This window comes from Dendropsophus ebraccatus, chromosome 3, assembly GCF_027789765.1.
Source record: "Dendropsophus ebraccatus isolate aDenEbr1 chromosome 3, aDenEbr1.pat, whole genome shotgun sequence".
Lineage (NCBI taxonomy): Eukaryota > Metazoa > Chordata > Amphibia > Anura > Hylidae > Dendropsophus > Dendropsophus ebraccatus.
Genome location: NC_091456.1, coordinates 81217443 through 81235482, shown reverse-complemented (window position 1 = coordinate 81235482; position 18040 = coordinate 81217443). Strand labels below are relative to the sequence as shown.

General features: G+C 39.5%; 1 protein-coding gene across 1 annotated transcript in view; it reads left to right on the top strand.

Moving 5' to 3' along the window:
• Window positions 1–18040, top strand: part of MUSK (muscle associated receptor tyrosine kinase) — a 125503-nt gene that overhangs the window by 32764 nt on the left and 74699 nt on the right. The window contains exons 2-3 of the mRNA XM_069964315.1: window positions 7802–7928; window positions 15583–15734. Of these exons, the coding sequence (XP_069820416.1) occupies window positions 7802–7928; window positions 15583–15734 (279 nt within the window). The remainder of the gene's footprint in view (window positions 1–7801; window positions 7929–15582; window positions 15735–18040) is intronic.

Here is an 18040-nt window from a genome sequence, read left to right as displayed (position 1 = left end):
TTGCACCATGACCAAAAGCTTTGAACAGTACCACTTTGACTTAGAGGGGACCTTGACATGGAAAGAGATGTCAGCAGAGAGCACTGTGTCAGACTGGAAAGAAAACACCACTTTCTGGAGGACATACAGCAGCTTATAAGTATGTGAAGACTTGAGGTTTTTAAATAAAAGTAAATTACAAATCTTTATAATTTACTGAAACCAATAGATCTGAAAGAAAAAGATTTTCACCAGACTACCCCTTTAAGTCCCTTGAGCTTTGGAACTAAGTGTCCTGGTTGCTAGGACACTAGTACCACCCATGTATCACATCTATAGGCTACAGCAGCAGACATGTTCAGTTGCTTGCGGATCAAACTAGTGCAACCTAATAAGTTACATGCCATTGTATGACTTTGACTCCCACCTGTAGTCACCCTGGGTGAGTAAAACCAAATGTTTCTCAGAAGTTTCTGATTAAATATTATGAGACATACATGTCAGTATATATGTTTTATAACACTCATTGGCACAAATGTATGGCCTATGGGTGTGCCACGTGTATATTGTGGACGGTATAGCAATAAATACCATAAAACTTGATGTGAATGCAGCCTTAGAAAATAAAAACATATTTTAATTTAAAGGGTTTGTCCAGCAAAAGTATTTTTCTTTCAAATCAACTGGTGTCAGAAAGTTATATAGATTTGTAATTTACTTCTATTAAAACTCAAGTCTTCCCATACTTATTAGCTGCTGTATGTCCTGCAGGAAATGTTGTTTTATTTTAAGTCTGACACACTCGGTTTTCTATGAATCCCCATAGAAAACCTCTCCTGCTCAGGAGAGTTTTTGTCTCGGCCAGAGATGTCAGCAGAGAGCACTGTGTCAGACTGAAAATAAAACAACATTTTCTGCAGCAGCTGATAAGTATAAGAAGACTGGAGATTTTTTAATAGAAGTAAATTACAAATCTATATAACTTTCTGACACCAGTTGTTTTGAAAGAAAAAGTTTTTCGCTGGAAAACCCATTTAAAAAGCTATGCCCTATACACAGGATAGAGGATAGCAAGCTGAGTAGTGGTGCTTATGAGAACAGAGAAAAGTTGCCGCATGTGAATAGAGGGCACATTTATGTGCATCTATAGATGGGGGATAACCTTTTTGCATTGAGAATACCCCTTAACATCTGTAATCTCTGAATAACAGCAAGTAGAGGTAAATTTAATGCATAGTGAAGCCTGCACAATACAGTTTTTGTATGCACAAAGGACACAGTATGCACATGAAATAAATAAAATTAGTCCAGTATATACAGTATAGTACACATGAGTGTAGTATTCAGGATGTCAGAGCATTTTTACTTTAAAATAAGACAAAATGATGATGAAATGTAAACTATAAAACCATATTGGGAATGCAAATATTGTAACCCCTGTAAACATATCCCAGCCCGGCCATGGTATAGAGATTACATGGATATGGCAGGAATGTACCGTACAGCAACACACTGCTAATTAATTCAAATTGCAAACCATCGGTGGAAAGTTTTACATAGCAAGTTGTCAATACCACCTTGGATGGTGGGATGCAGCTGTACCACTTTATGAGAAATGACACCTTAGTAGTAATGTATATCCTTCTGGTTATAATGTGACCCATATGCTGAACATGTCAGATCCACAGCAGGGGAGGGTCTTAAAAATACCTAAAAACATTTGGTTAATCGAAACCTTTATAAGGAAAAAAAATACCCTTCTTGGGCTTGTTATAAGAGTCCTGAACAATCTTTAGCTTTAACATGGAAAATCCGACAAAATCTGCTCAGACACTTAAGACAGCTGATAGCAGTAGGGTATACTAGGTATACTGTTAGTTCTGGTGGGCCTAGTATACCCTAGTGCTGATTCTGAGGCCCCCGTTAAATCTATCCCACAAAATTAACTTAATAAAACTGTTCACATAACTAATGATATAATCCATAACTATAAATATTTACATATATTTACCCTCTGCCCCACCCCACCCCCCATCATTATGCAACACATTTACATTACACACAAGCACATATACACCAAACAGTGGCTGTATTATACTATGTTCCCATGACATTTTTTCTTGTCTGTTTATAATTTATTTTTAAATGACACCCATTATTTTGCAGTTTGGCCGCCCATCAGTACAATGACGGCTGTTGGTACATTATTCTATTTCAGGTGGACTGATTGCCCTTTGGGTGTATCTTTAATTGAAAAGTCCATTGAATTTAATAATAAAGATGGTGAACGGACAGTGATCATTATTTTGCTGTCCGCGCAAACAATATTTAATACACATAATCCCACTAACGTCAATGCCTTTTTTTTTTCTTTCTTTTTTTTACTTAGTGTAAACATAGCCTTAAACTTAATAACTCTTAATATGTTTTATGTCCTTTAGTGCTGGCAAAAGAGTTACATCTCATTTATTTTTTTTCATATAGTACCAACATATTTAACAAAGCTGCAAGGCAACTGTGCTAACCACTATGCGGTCTATCAAACCACCAGAACTGTGTCTAAAGTGTCTTGAGGTTTCTAGAAGCAATTCTTTAGCAGCCGTTCCTTTAACCCCTTAAGGTCAAAGCCAATTTTCGTTTTTGCACTTTTGCTTTTTCCACTTTATGTTTAAAAGGCCATAGCACTTGCATTTTCTCACCGAGAGACCCATACGAGCCCTTATTTTTTGCGAAACCAATTGTACTTTGCAATAACAGGCATTATTTTCCATAACATATGCTGCGAAACCGGAAAAAAATCATTTGCGCTGTCAAATTGATAAAAAAACAGAATTTGTTTGGATTTCGGGGTAAAACTGACTTGTTATATATGTTCCTTAAGTCGTTACGATTACAACGATATGTAACATGTATAACTTATTTCATCTGATGGCTTTTAAAAAGTTCGAACCATTGTTAACAAATATATGTTCCTTAAAATCGCTCTATTCCCATGCTAATAGCGCTTTTATGCTTTTGTCTTTGGGTCTATGTGTGAGGTGTCATCTTTTGCGCCATGATGTGTTCTCTCTATCGGCACCTTGTTTGCACATATGCAACTTTTTGATCACTTTTTATTACATTTTTTCTGGATTTGATGCGACCAAAAATGCACAATTTTGCACTTTGGAATTTTTTTGCGCTTACGCCGTTTACCGTGCGAGATCAGGAATGTGATAATTTAATAGTTTGGGCGATTACGTGCGTGGTGATACTAAATATGTTTATTTATTTGTTTATTTATTTATATTTATAAAATGGGAAAGGGGGGGGGGGGTGATTTGGACTTTTATTAGGGGAGGAGATTTTTTATTAATAAAAACACTTTTTTTTTATTTTTTTACTGTAACTAGAAGCCCCCCTGGGAGACTTGTATATACACAGCGCTGATCTCTCATAGAAATCAATGTTGTGTATATACACAGCAAAGATCCATTAGATCGGTGATACATTGCACTGGCCACAAGACTTGCACACCCACAGCCCAGTTGCAGGAGCACAGGGTGTCCTTTCTTGAAGCACTTTGGCTAGTTACTCACCATTGGTCGACATATAATTACTGAACCACTACATACACTGAATAGGCGGAACTGCCCCAAAAAAATCTTCCCTTAGAACAAAATAATTTGTATAAATGAAATAAAACAGATTTTTTTTCCTGCAGGCCTTTCCTTGAATAATTGTTAATAAATGACCAATTTGACTTCATTTTGAATTCACTGCAGCTGGAAAAAGTCCCAGTTATGTAAAAATAAAAATGGAGCTTATCAGCTGTAGGTATTTGTTAGGGTGTTAAGATATTTTCAGCTTTTAAGCAGATTTGTTCCGGGCCCTTTTCTTAACCTGAAAATTAATAAATCAAATCTGCCTAATCACAAGTAAATGTAGCTATTTACTCATTCCAGATGCACATAGAAAGATAGGACACTTGCATAAGCAGCTCCGGGCTTAGAAATCTTTTCGTGTAAACATGTGCAATTGTTTAAACGCAAAGTAAAATGAATTCAGAAACCCAGATCACTGACAACCTGCCCTTACATGGAACTTTTATAGGAATGGAACCTGAATGTATTTTAGAAATTCTAATCGGATAATTCCATGAGACATTATCTAATCTCGTATATCAGATTACTCTCACTTACCATAATTGAGTCTCATGCACACAGCAGCCTTTATTACAGGGCACAAACCTACTGTATATTGCTTCTTTAGGATAAAGTATTACAGCCCCCATGTAGGGTCATACAAGTTCACTAGAATGTTTCTAGGGAATTATATGTCCCTATACACAAAGTCTCATGGAAATTCTCTCAATTTTCCTGGACAAAAAAAAACATTCACACGTCTGTAGGTCTGTCTGTAGCCGCGGACCTGGAGCAATGGACATCACTGCAGAGGTTGTTTCTGTTTCAGTACTTTTAATTTTACTATAAAGAAAAACGTCTAGAGGAACGAAGGTTTCACAGACACAGATTCTTTACTGTAAGAGCAGTAAGACTATGGAACTTTCTGCCACATGATGTTGCAATGGCTGATTCATTAAGTACGTTCAAGGGAGGCCTGGATGCTTTCCTCAATAAATATAATATTACAAGTTATAGGCATTAGATTTAATGTGATAAGATGTTAAAGGAGAAGTCCGATGAAAATTTTTATTAAAGTATTGTACTGCCCCCCAAAAGTTATACAAATCACTACTATACACTTATTACGGGAAATGCTTATAAAGTGTTTTTTTCCCTGCACTTACTACTGCATCAAGGTTTCACTTCCTGGATAAAATGGTGATGTCACAAGCCGACTCCCAGAGCTGTGCAGGCTGTGGCTGCTGGAGAGGATGATGGCAGAGGGATGCTCAGTGTCCCTCCAGTGCCCTGTGTCCTTCAGTGTCCCCCTGCCATCATCCTCTCCAGCAGCCACAGCCCGCACAGCTCTGGGAGTCGGGTCGTGACATCACCATGTTATCCAGGAAGTGAAGCCTTGATGCAGTAGTAAGTGTAGGGAAAAAAAAGCATTTCCCGTAATAAGTGTATATTGGCGATTTGTATAAATTTTGGGGGGCAATACAATATTTAATAAAAATTTTCACCTGACTTCTCCTTTAATCCAGGGATATATTCTGATTGCCATTGTCGGGAAGAAATTTTGATCTCTGTAATGGGGCAATTGGCATCTGCCCCATGAGGGTTTTTTTGCCTTCCTATTGGTCAACACAGTATGGTTATAGGTTAAACTTGATGAATTCTTGTCTTGTTTCAATCTTTTTAGCTATATAATTATATTTACTCATCAAATGTTGACCTTGTAAATGTCTTCCAATGATTGGTACCACAACTACTACAATGTATATTAGGGACTCCAAACCTCATATTGTAAATTATACTGTAGGTATAACAAACAGGGCCGCATTTACCACTAGGCACCTGTGGTCCGGTGCCTAGGGCAGCACCAGTTTTTTTTTTAATTTTTTTTTAGTCTCCCACCTCCAGTTCAGACTTGCCAGTAAATCTGGTGTCTTTTTTTTTTATGTTATAAATAAATGGTGTGGTAAATGTGACACCTGGAGCGATTACCTACCAATCTACCAATCCTGTGGTGGGAATTCCTTCAGACAATATGCAGATATGCAGACTGCTCTAATCATTGGTTCAATGTGGAAATTTGTTATGTTTTAAGCAGTTAAAAACAATGAAAAACGTGATTCAGACAATGTTTCTGCATGTCGAGAAATGCATGTGGCAGAAAGCACGCTCCCATTTTTTCGCCAGTAGTCATGTGCTGTTACCTGGATTATTGGCCATACGCCTATTGGTTACCACATGAGGGTCTGGTTTCGGCTGCATGTGGTGACATACAGTAAATGTGAGAATGTGGCCTAGGACTGATCAGATATCAATATGATGTTTAGAAATCAGAAAATACTGATGCTAATTGGTGAGTGAAGATGGGGCGTCTGCAGGTTAAGTGCCTAGGGCAGCAGCAGCTGGTAATACGGCCCTGATAACAGATGCTGGCCAAGACGTGCTGGATGCATTCATAGGTGATGAGTAAAAATGTTTAGTTTTGAAATACACAGCGTGGCTTCTACTTGAAGTGTTATTGAGGATAAAACTTTAAAAATAAGCCAGTACAGCTTCCAAACGCATTGTGTTACAATAATACACTTTTTTACTCACCTATGAATGCATCCAGCATGTGGTGATCGGGGCCTGTTACACCTATGATCTTGGAGTGGAGGTTTGGAGTCATTCATATTTGACCCAGCAGTATTCTGCAGTCTTCAGTCAACAGTTTACACACTCTGGAGTTTTGTGCCTCTGTGGTTGCTCAGGTGAGATTCTTTTTTGTGCTTTTATCTGCAATGTATGCTAGTCATTAATACACTACATATGCACAGTAAAGGTGAGGTGACTGAGCATTTGATGCAGCATTTCATTACTGGTGGCTGCAGAAGTTGAATGCAGCCCTAAGGCTACTTAGAAAACATGGATACAGCCATAGGCTGGGTTCACACAGCATGAAACATCGGCCAGTGTCAGTGAAGATCATCCCAGCTGGTACTGCAGTACCGGCCCGATGATCTTCATTTCTGTTGAATTCGGATGAAGATCTGGGAGGAGTTTCCCAGGACTGGATCCAGCTTTTCCAGGCACCTTGAGATGAAAGACACGGAGTTCAAAGGCAGAGCTTCACTTCTACTACTGTAAATTTGTTCATCCCTACTTGTCATCATTTCTTAACCCTTCGAGGACCAAGCACAAAATGACCCAGTGGGTTTTCATTTCTTCTTTTTTTCCTCCTCCCCTTCTAAGAGCTCTAGCACTTTCAGTTTTCTATCTACATGTAGGGGGTTGTTTTTTAGAGGAGTAGTTGTACTTTATAATGGTATCTTTCATTTTACCATAACATTTATGATGGAACCCCAAAAATATTATTTATGAAGATATAAATGTGTGAATTCGTAAAAAAAGAATTCAATATGGTAACTTTTGGGGGGTTCCTGTGTCTACGTAATGCACTATTTGGTAAAAGCAACATTATACTATTATTCTATAGGTCAGTCCGAACACAACCATATGCAGGTTTACACAGATTCTCTAATGTTTTATATATATATATATATATATATATATATTTTTTTTTTTTTTTTTTTTTTTTTTAGTTTTTTATTAAATCCTTTTTTTTTTAATTAATTATTATTAAAATGGGCCTATTGTGATGCTTATAACGGTTTTAGTTTTTCACCTACAGGGCTTTATGGGGTGTCGGATGTTTTAATCACTTTTTATTATTTTTTTTTATATATAATGTAACAAAAAATCGGTAATTCTGGCGCTTTTTCCCTGTGAGTCCATCAAAGGGAGGATATTGTACAACATGGCAGGATTTTAAGGGGAAAGCTGCTGCTCTCTAAAAACATTGCTGTCTTTCTGCAATTTGCTAAAGATCACCCTGACAAGCCACAAGGTTATTGGGAGAAAAATAAAGGTTCACATAGTTTAGTCACTTACAAATATGTGATATTGATCATTTTTGTTAATAAATAAATAAAAAGCCAAGTCTAGCATTTCTGATGCATTTGTTTTATTTGGTTCTTTGTATCTACTTTTAGGAAATCTGATGTCATTTTAGGTAAGATTTATGCAGACATAGAAAAAAAAAATCACAATATTTGAAGCACCACTGTACTGTAGCTGGAGATTGCATAGTTTGATGTATTTTATTCCATGATATGTACTGTGTTCATATATGAGATATCAATTGTTATTTTCCCTCTGTTTAGCTCCTTTCATCACTACTCCTCTTGAAACACTTGATGCTTTAGTGGAAGATGTTGCTACTTTCATGTGTACAGTTGATTCATATCCTCAGTCGGAAATCCTATGGACACGCAATAACATTCCTATCAGGTCTGTAACCTTTCATGTATAGAACCTCACAACTCTGTTTATATGCTTTACTGGTGTTAATGATTTATATAAAATGTTTTAATACAGCATATCACGCAATGGTATCCCATGTGCTTATAGGAAATTGTGACACAACATTTAAATAAAACTTACTATTTCATACCGGGTTCCCTATTTGTAGCTGGATTTTAAACTACAATATATTTGAGTTCACTTTAAGATATCATTGGCTTTACAGTACAACGCATATTCAGCCTTAGTCAAGTTAGGACCTATAAAATATTGTAAAAAGTAATTTTGTAAAAAGGAGTGGCCGTAACATGCCTGTGTGTGGGTACCCTAATGCTTCCCATTGCTGCATTCTTTCTTAGGCTAGGTTCACACTGCATTTTTGCTTTTCGTTAAACTGATCAATTTTTAAATGTTTAGTTTTAACGTACAGAAAAACTCGGTTAATAAAGTTTTTGTGTATGTTATAATGTAAGTCAATGGAAAATGGATCTTAACGGATAACATACAATTGCATGCGTTTTTGCATCAGTCCCCCCCCCCAAAAAAAACGGATAAGTTAAATGGACATCAAAAATGCACTGTCCAATGAGTGCTGTCAGAATCAGTGCTTACTGACAATTTGCTTACTGACAATTTATCTGTACATTTACAGGAGGAATAACAGGGAAACTGATTCTCCAGTTTATGGGGAATCCAATCACCTAAAATAAACATGTTCAGGCCCCATAAGCCCTTTTCAGGCTAATAAAGTTTTCAAATGGACGTTTGTATGTATCTACAATTTTATCTACAATTTCAGGCTATGTTCATATAGCATAATTTTTCTGCCGTATTTTTGGATGGTTGTCATTTTGAGGTGAAAATACACCAGCCGTAATTAACAGAATACTGTTGTATTTTTGCCTCAAAAAGTCCAAAAGTCCAAAAAATGTTTAATAAAAGATTTTGTTTTTACTTTATAAAAAACAGAATGTATTAGGTGTCACTGACATGCGGCACACAACTTCACAGGGATGTAAGGTCTTCAGTGTATGTTTTAAGTGTCAAATAGGGTAACCGATTCTTAATCCGGTCCACCTTATAAAAGCACGTAAATCTGCCAACTCTTCTATTTATAAGTATCCAAACAATAGATGTTATGCTTATGGATTACTCTTAACAGCCGCTGAATTATTTATGGAACAGAGGGACATTTGGCAACAAATCTTTCTACTTCTGCACTCTGCATATAGCTGTTATAGCAAATTACCACTGATCTGTCATGGATCATATTTTGGATGATCCTGAAAATGTGAAGCTTTTAATGTTTCCTTAAGTGATCTGAAAACGCTTTGCAATGCTTCAAAGTCTTTATAGTAGACATTGCTGGTGATGTAATGCCAAATGCTGGCTCCACTTAACAATCCTGGGAATGGAAATGTAGAAAGGCTAATGACTTGTTCCAAAGAAACGCAATTATTTAAAGTTAAATTCATTGTTCAGCTTTTTTATTTATTAACAGTATTTTCACTTTCCTCGGTCAAGTTTAAGCAATATATTTGGATTAGTTTCACTTTTACATAATAAGAGCACATTTTCACCCCCCTATTAAGGCCACAAATCTCGAAGTGACCTTCTAAGAACATCATAGGCATGTGAAACTCTCCTTACTGATGTGTAATTAAGGGTTGTCCTAGTTACATTTCTTATTCTCTTATGTGGTTCCCCTTAAAACAAAGACAACCGCAAACAAATGTAATCACAAGAGATTACGTTTACTTAACCCTTCTCTCTGGCTGTAGCACTCACATTTTTTCCACTTACAGACCCTCATGAACCTTTATTTTTTGTGGCACCTGTTGTATTTTCCAGTAACATAGTTTTGACAGTGGCATTTAAATGGTTAATTCGCCGGCAAGAACGATTGGTTTGCGTTAGCTAATAGCCTAGCTGATAGCAGCCGGGTGCAGCAGTGTACAAAGCGTCTCAAGTCTCAAACCCCCTCTGTACCCCCCTCTGCCATGATGTACCCAATTTGTTTAAGATGTTAAAAGGGGTATTGCCATCAGCTAAACTTTTGTTAGCTGATGGGGAATGCAAAAGGAAGCAATTTTGCAAATGTTTGCAGTAGCAAACTTGCTTTTTTTTTTTTTTGTTTGGTCTCTTTTTCTCTTTCTGTTATGTTGACAGTAGTTGCCTTGGGTCCCGACTACTGCTCAGAGCAGGGCAGTGAAAGGACTTGGGTGGTGAGAGACTGTTTTTACTTTTACTAAGCCTCCCTCTAACATTCCACATGTGTCCAGGGCTTGAATTGTCCCTGGAGACATGTAAGACACAGCAGTGGAGACACAGCAGTCCTCGCTGTCCCCTTGCCAAACCAGGAAATTAGAGCAAGACGTGGTGGGGCCTATCTAAAAAGGGGGAAATGGGACATCCCCTTTAACTCTTTTTCACATACAGTGGTAGGACATGTTCACATGGCGTAAGACACCGGCTGGTGTCAGAGAAGATCATCCCGGCCGTTACTGCAGTACTGGTCGGATGATCTTAACTGCTGCTGAATTCGGATGTGGGCGCATCAGTGCTATCTTCTTACTTTTTTTTTTTTTATCACTTTTTGTGCATTGTTATGGGGGCTGCCAACTTGCCTGAGCTGTCTTTACAGCATTTAGTGACATGCTTTACAGCTAGCCTTATGGACATAGATGATAGAGTCTGTCCCTTGAGATGAATGTGACACATTACTGATTGTACTGTGTGGCATTTGAAGATATCATTCCACGGAGAGCTATTATTGTCTCCTTCATATACTGGTGTCACATGTCACCGCAAGGCTGTACAGATCACTTTACAGCAGCCTACTCTTATCACCACAGACACGACAGGAAGTCTCGGCTTAGTTTTGGCCCCTGTGATGAGAATAAAAACAGCAAATGTGTAAGGTTATTTTATAATATAGATGGTAAAATGGAAAATACAGCGCATACATAAAACTGGAAGAAGAATGTAAGAGCTGTTTCTACACAGGCACTAACAATGTACATGGTGACATAGTATACTGAATAAATTCTGCTGCTATATAAACTTTTTACGTGTTAGATAAGTTGTAATACTAAATACAGTATCTAGAGATATAATACCCATATCCCACAGCATCTACAATCTGTAGACCAAAAACAAAAAATGCCCAAAATATATAGTCCTTAACGCATAATAAGATACAAATCAAACAAAAAAAGGATCCACAAAGGGATACAAAGAATACAGGACAATCAAAAATAAATATTATTGTAATCTTTATTTAAATAATTAATACTTAATAAAATTCATTAAAGCAATGAAAAAAGATTAAACAGAACCATACAATAAAGAAATTGGTGAGGGGACATACATATATACTTTATGGAATAATATATTGCACATGCATAGAGAATGCTCATAGGAAAAAGTATGGATGTTGTAATGCAGGCAGCCTCCACTAGATGGCGAACAAATACAAATACAGGAAGAAAGACATAGAATGGCAAGAGAAAAATATTTTTTTCTTCAAACAGGCAAAAACCAATAAAGTGCCAAGGGTACTGGATAGGTACCACACAACAGGTGAAGTCACCCAATCATATTACATGTATACTAACCCAGGAGGATGCATTTATTCAGCCAAGTCCCTCTCACCCACTCACCCTACGCACGTTTCGCTTAGCTTTATCAAGGGATCAACATCCTGTTATAGGGCTGGTGGTGTAATATGTTTTATTATAACATATGTTTTTTTCTCACTCAATGTGCATGTTTCAGGCTTCCTGTCTATGAATTGCACTGGAAACAGTTATGTCTATAGCTCAAACAGTGATATCTCTTAATTTTGTATTAAAGGGGAACCTTTAAGAATCTAACCAGCTGATAGCCCCTTATAGCACCAGTGACACTAAGGAACAAGGTATTTGCCTTACCTTCCTCCTCGGCGCCGGTCTTGCACTGCTTCTGAGCACCCTTGAAGCACTTCCCTCACATCCAGCCAGCCCCTTATAATGATAATCACTGGAGGGAGTGGGCTCCTAACTGTGCTCCGCAGCTAAGTAAACCCCGACTAACAGTGCAGGACCGGTGTCGAGGAAGAAGGTAAGACACATACCTTCCTCCTCAGCATCCTGGGCAATATAGGGGGCTATCAGCAGGTTACATTTGTCTAACTTGCTGATAGTTCCCCTTTGGGTAAAAACCCATTATGTCTAATACCAATTGTAATATACCATTAAGTGTAACCTCATTCATGTAGGTGGGCATTATAATTTAGAATATGTGATAATTACTGTAAGCACTACATGTAAGAACACAGCAGATCAAAGTGGCACACAATCACCTACCCCAGGGTCACTACCTTAATCAGCAGTTCAAGGTATGTAAGGATAGAGTAACAAATACCAACAACAGGTGGCTCTACCTTTCTCGAGGAAACCTTATAAGCAAAGTACCCTATTGTTAAGCCCTCTGTTCCAAAATATTATGAATAGAGGTAAAAGAGACTTCATCAAAATAACGATGATGATGAGAATAGATCACAACAAATGTGGTACATTTTAATGTTTGTTGTGCATTTTACTTTATCTGATGCTTCTCCTAGAATGGAAAAAAAAATCAAATAAGTTCATCAAACACATTTTTGGCACGTGTCAGCACGTACATGTGTTTCCAATGAGTTTATCTAAATTGTGCTTGCACAGAACAGCTGAACAGAACATTTTCCGTTTGCTCACCTTCTACTTGTCAAAACAGTTAAGTAGAAGTGTCCATATCACTAGGAGCTGAGAGATGTGTATAAATGTACATGTATCATATCCTATTTTACTGTTTCTGAACCTGATACAGTATACACACAGATCAAGCATCACTTGTGTATTACTGAGGTTTGCAATGAAAGTAAAATCTGGCATAGAAAGCTATAGTAATACTTGCTGAATATGATGTATTTCCAAACAAGGAAATAAGTATTGTGTACGTTATAGGATTAAACAAAATTGCAACAATTTCCTTAAGATGTTGTAAATCTAATATCTGTACTACAGGTGCAACATTTCAGCTCACAACTGGAGTCTTTCTTAAAAGGCTCGGGTTATGAGCTGAAACGTTGCACCTGTTTTTGCATTTTTGATCAATGGAATGAAGACACTGTTCACCTTATTTTTAAAGGGCCGCTGGAATTTGTTGTGTTTTCTAGATAGATAGATAGATAGATAGATAGATAGATAGATAGACAGACAGACTGTGGTATCTGAATAAAAATACATATAACTAGACAAATGAAAACTACAGATGAATGAAGCTTAAGCACACTCTGGTTTGCATGAACCTGAATGCTTGAGGTTCAATAGAAACATAACAAATCTAAATTCACATATAAAACAAATAAAACAAAATGGCTGTCATGGCCGCGGCGGCGTCCCGTGCTCCGGGCCGCCGCCGCGACCGCCATCTTGCTCAGGCAGCTGCCGGGGTCCTGGTGCAGGGACCCGGCGCTGCGGTCTGTTCGGCCCCGGGGGGCGCCTCACCTCGTCCCGCTCCGCCTTCCGTCTGTGCCGGCCGGCGCGCGCGTCCCCGCCTCCTAGGGCGCGCGCGCGCCAGCTGTCTCAGATTTAAAGGGCCAGTCCGTCCCTAATTGGTAGTTGCACCCAATCACTCCCTATAAATCCCAGCATGCCCTGTCCCCTGTGTTGGAGCCTCTACATGCTTCCCATAGCGTTTGGCCCAGCTCCCTGTTGTTCCTGATACCTGTCCGCTACCTGGTCCCTAGTCCTTGTTCCTGTTTCCTGCCCGCTACCCAGTCCCTACTCCTAGTCCCTGGTTCCTGCTTCCCGTCTCACTGCTGTTCCTGTGTTCAGCCTGTCATCTGCGGTACGCCTACACGCCACTGTCAGTACCTACTCCTGCCACGCCTCGCCTGCCGTCACCAGCAACCAAGCCAGGGGTAGCAACCTGGGGGTCGTCTGCCGCAGCAAGTCCATCCCGCTTTGCGGCGGGCTCTGGTGAAAACCAGCGGCCCCTTAGACTCCGCTCCCTGGTGAGGTCTGTGCCATCGCTGGTGCCGGTCCAGTGGATCCACTACTCCAGGCGTTACAATGGCCCAGAGTTAGGAAAGCTAATTCTTAATAAGTGTGAGCCTAGACTAGACATTCTAACAATATGCCAGATTTATCAGAGTGTATCATGCTGTTTGATAAATCTATTCTATTTTTAGGGTTCCCATACACTTTAGCCAAAAGATTTTGAAACCGCCAACTTCGGTGAGACTCGCCAAGTTACTAACGTGTATGGGGGCCTTCAGATACTCTCCTGACAAATGATGTTGGATTTCAACTGCCCTACCCTTTTGTTCTTAAAAGGATAAGTCACCACCATACCTATCTGGAAGTGGCTTAAGGTAGACATACATCTTCAATAACTGTCAACGAATCGTTCATATGGCTCCATACATATGAACGCTCAGAAGCTATCAGAGGTCTAAATCCACCTTTAGACTATCTAGTTTAAGTTTAGACAAATTATTAGTTGACTTAGTAGTAGTACCAGTCTTGTGCCAGAATTCTAAGGGATTTTTGGTGCACAATGTTGTATGTTAAGCCACCCCTCATTAACAAAAAATAGGGCCACATACACATACACACACACACACACACATACACACACACACACACTCATTTTACCTGTCTGGCCCTTTTGTCTGATGTTGAGAAAAAGTGACTAAAAACCTAAGGCCAGACATCTTGGCACATTTGCAATAGTATCACTAACAATTTTTTAAGTATGTATCCTGTCTCATAATGCTTAATATATTTGTTTTAAAAATGTACCTATAGTCATTATTTCCAATTACTGTTTGTGGGTGCCTTCACACGTACCGGATCCGCAGCAGATTTTACGCTGCAAATTCGCAGTGAAATCCGCTGCAGATCCATTGCCTAGTATTTTCTATGAGAATACATACTCACAGCGGCATTGACATCCCGCTGCGAGTACAGCCCCCGCCGGCCAGAGCATACTGTACCTGCTCCACGCTCCAGCTTGCTTCGGGGGTTCCCGGCTGGATGTCCCGCTCTGCCAATCAGTGCGCTGCCCCGCAGCAGCCACTGATTGGCTGAGCGGGACGTGCAGATGCCGGAGCGCACCGTGGAGCAGGTACAGTATGCTCTGGCCAGCGGGGGTAAACTTACATACTTGCAGCGGGATGTACAGCGGGGGTACAGTATGCTCTGGCCAGCAGGGGTTAACTTACATACTCGCAGTGGGATATCAATCCCACTGTGAGTATGTATTCTCGTAGAAAATACGAGACAATGGATACGCAGCGGATTTCCCTGCAAATTCGGTGTTATCCAGCATTAGAAAAACACAGCCGCTTACAAAGACAGCAGTTAGGTTTATTCACATAATAATAAACTGAGTTGCAAAACCTTACATAAACTGGACACAAGAGTGGTGTCGTTTTTACAAGAAAGTGGTTATGTTTTTCTAAGCCTGGATAACACCTTTAAAATGCTGCCATCATAGTAATTACACAATTTACCATATTTATATTCTATGTATATATAATAAAAACATGCAAGAGTAATAAATCACCTCTGAATAATTTCTGTATTAACCAGCAGCATCTACATTGTATGCACAGATTGTTTGACACACGTTACAGCATTCGAGAAAATGGGCAACTCTTGACCATTCTCAGTGTGGAAGAAGGTGACGATGGTGTTTATTGCTGCCTGGCTAAAAATGGTGTTGGAGATCCAGCAAAAAGCTGTGGAGCTTTGCAAGTGAAAATGAGTAAGTGTCAGTGATAATAAAAATGAGCTCAGTCTGTGCCAACAGTTGTTCACTCCTTAAAACCCAATTAGCAAGCCTGTCAGTCCTTGAATGCCTCCAAAGCATCTAGAATTGATCCAGCTCTACAAATGTGTGTCTCAAAAAGAATGTCCTTTCTGTGTTCCATATCTAGTAAAGATTAATAGTTTTAAAATAGTATTTGGCACAGTTAAAAATACATCACAAATTACATTTTAGGCATAAAACATTTCAGTATATGGAAGAGAATTTGTTTATTTCTATTTTCAAAACCTCAGAGTTGCCATATTTGAGACAAACACATCTTTGCCACATTCTTTGAATACAAAGTGCAGCAGGAAATGTGTTTTTGGTCATATTCACGCAATGTATTCTTGCCTTTTTTTGGGCTATAAAACATTCTTACTTATACTACTTATTATTGTTGTTATAATTTAACAACAAAGTTGTTAATTTAACAAAAAGTTGTTTGTACTAACATTGTCCAAATTTGCGATCACAAGTTGTACATTAAAGGGGAACTCCTGGTAGAGTTAAAAAAAAATGAAACTTCTGCAAAAGCATATAGCATTACTTACCTATGTATCCCAGTTTTGAAACTACCAAAAATCCATTTGTTTGGGGGGGAGGGTTTGCTCTGTTTTGTGTTTCTGTTCTTCCTGGTTTGGCATTTCCCAGAATGCAATGCGTTCCCTCATGTGATCATCATAGCCCCCACCCATTACAATGAGTAAAATTAGTGCAGCAGCTGCTTCTGGCCGGTTAGAGATGGTGAATCACTCAGGGGATTGGGGGATCCAGCCAAGCCTCTTGTGACATCACGCCCTGCCCCCTGTATGCATCATCAGCAAACACACACAATGTGAGACAGAGGCATGGAAGATTTGTCTCCTAAGGTGGGATAGCAGAAGGAGCAGGAGACATTGTGGATATAGACACATCTATATAACTTTTAATGTACTTTTATTAAAAAAAAAGTTCTTTTTATCCGTAGTTCCCCTTGAATCCTTTACAGCCGGGCAATTTCCCTCAATTTACAATGACAATTGTTCTTCCGCCAAACCCAGTTTTAGAACAGGCCACCTGACATAACCTGATAGGTGACTCCCAGGATTAACTCCACCTAGAAGAGTGTTTGGGGATGTTAGTGGATCACTGACATGCAATGACTTATTGTACTTCAGTGATCCTCCAACGTCCATAGCTCTTCTAGGTGAAGTTAAAGTGTTGTCACAGGTCATTTTCTATAATTCTCTCCCAAGGAGATAGGCCACAGAGGTTGAAGAAAGGCTGCGCCTAGGTATTGGTGATATTGATGGATCTTGTAGTTTCCCTTAATAATACTAATACTGTTGTCTGAGGTGATCACAGGGACCCCCGTCAAAACTCAAAACGGTAGCCTCACCCATAGAAAGCAATGTAACATTAGAAAGAACTTTCATGCCAATAAGTGCACGTTTCATATGTGTTTTTTGCTGCCAAAGAGCACCCAACAGTCCCATTAGTGTAGCTGCCATAGTTCAGATGTTTTAGTGCGGTTCATTTTAAGGTTCGATTCAGACAAACTTAAATTTTACACCCAAATTTGTCAAACCTACTGAACCGAACATTTGAAGGTTCGCTGATTGCTAGTACTAACCACTGTATACTAGGAACTTCCCAAGACCTGTAATTTTTGAGCTGCTGTGACCCAGGTGTCTAGGTTTAACAATTTGGCCCTTGCAATGATTGCTGAGAACCTTATGTTTGCCTTTTTTCAGCTTCCAACACATTAAAAGGGTTATCCAGTGTGGGGGCACTTTTTTGGGGGGACCGGGGAGGAGGTGGCTGAAATAAAAGACGTCCACTCACCTCCCCGGTTCCAGCGGCGGGTCACTCATCGCGGCGCTCCGGTCCCCGATTCCCGGCAGCTTCCTTGTGTCTGACGCCGCCCGAGACGCTACGTCTCAGGGCCGCTCAGCCACTCAGTGAAGGAGGCGGGATCCGTTTGAAGTCCGCTCGGATCTCGCCTCCTTCACTGAGTGGCTGAGCGGCCCTGAGACGTAGCGTCTCGGGCAGGGTCAGACACCAGGAAGCGGCCGGGAACGGAGTGCCGCGATGAGTGACCCGACGCTGGAACTGGGGAGGTCTTTTATTTCAGCCACCTCCTCCCCAGTCCCCCCCAGAAAATGCCCCCATGCTGGAGTACCCTTTAACTTAAATCAACTGAACTGTTCAGTTGCTGTCTAATATATCCTACCTCTTGTATTGTAAAAGGATAATGTTATGGCGGACCATCGCATATTCTC